We start from the raw sequence: 1,097 nt of genomic DNA on the forward strand, positions 1-1,097 counted from the left end.
CTCCTCCGACACCGGTCGGCGAGGGCAGCAGGAAAGCGGAGCTCCCCCCGGAGGCGACGGAGATCCCCGAGGCGCTGCCCGCGGACCGCGCCGACCAGCGTCGGATGCTGGTGGAGCTGTGCGTCCGCGCCTTGTTCCGATGTCTGGGCCGCTTCCCGCAGCACTACAAGAGTCTGTACCGTCTGGCCTACTTCTACAGCAACAGTCGGACGCACGTGGTGAGTCGGGTCGCGACGTCGTAAGAAAAAAAAAAAAAAAAAAATGTCTTTTTTTTAATTTATTTATCTTTTCTCTCTTCTCTGATACTGGTACATACACGCGCAGACACGCCTAGAGCGCCCCCTAGTGGCTGTCGGAGTGAAAAATTACGATTACGATTAAAAAAATTACGATTACCGTGTATGAAACAGTATATATATATGTGTATATATATGTGTATATTTATGTATTTATATATGTATATATGTGTATGTATATGTATGTATATATATATACGTATATATGTGTGTATGTATATATATGTGTATATTTATGTATTTATATATGTATGTATATATGTATATATGTGTATGTATATGTATGTATATATATATACGTATATATGTGTGTATGTATATATATGTGTATATTTATGTATTTATATATGTATATATGTGTATGTATATGTATGTATATATATATACGTATATATGTGTGTATGTAAATACACATATATGCATATAAATGTGTATATGTGTAGATATATATGTATATATATGTTTATATGTATATACATATATATGTATACATATATGTTTATATGTATATACATATATACATGTATATGTTTATATCTATATATACATATATGTATATACATATGTTTATATGTATATACATATATATATGTTTATATATATATACATATATATACGTATATATATGTTTATATGTATATACATATATATAAACATACACATATATGTATATATGTATATATATAAACATATATACATATATGTATATATGTTCTTCTTCTGATATATAAACATATACATATATATGTATATGTTTATATACACAGTATATCACTTAGTTCTCCTCAACTTCCCGCACCG

The 1,097-nt window shown here is 31.2% G+C and overlaps 1 protein-coding gene across 1 annotated transcript in view; it reads left to right on the forward strand.

Annotated features, from left to right (window-relative positions):
• Positions 1-1,097, forward strand: part of cabin1 (calcineurin binding protein 1) — a 36,808-nt gene that overhangs the window by 27,361 nt on the left and 8,350 nt on the right. The window contains exon 26 of the mRNA XM_025053881.1: positions 9-218. Coding sequence (XP_024909649.1) covers positions 9-218 — 210 coding nt within the window. The remainder of the gene's footprint in view (positions 1-8; positions 219-1,097) is intronic.

This window comes from Cynoglossus semilaevis, unplaced genomic scaffold (assembly GCF_000523025.1).
Source record: "Cynoglossus semilaevis isolate Cse_v1.0 unplaced genomic scaffold, Cse_v1.0 scaffold1772, whole genome shotgun sequence".
Taxonomy (NCBI): Eukaryota; Metazoa; Chordata; class Actinopteri; order Pleuronectiformes; family Cynoglossidae; genus Cynoglossus; species Cynoglossus semilaevis.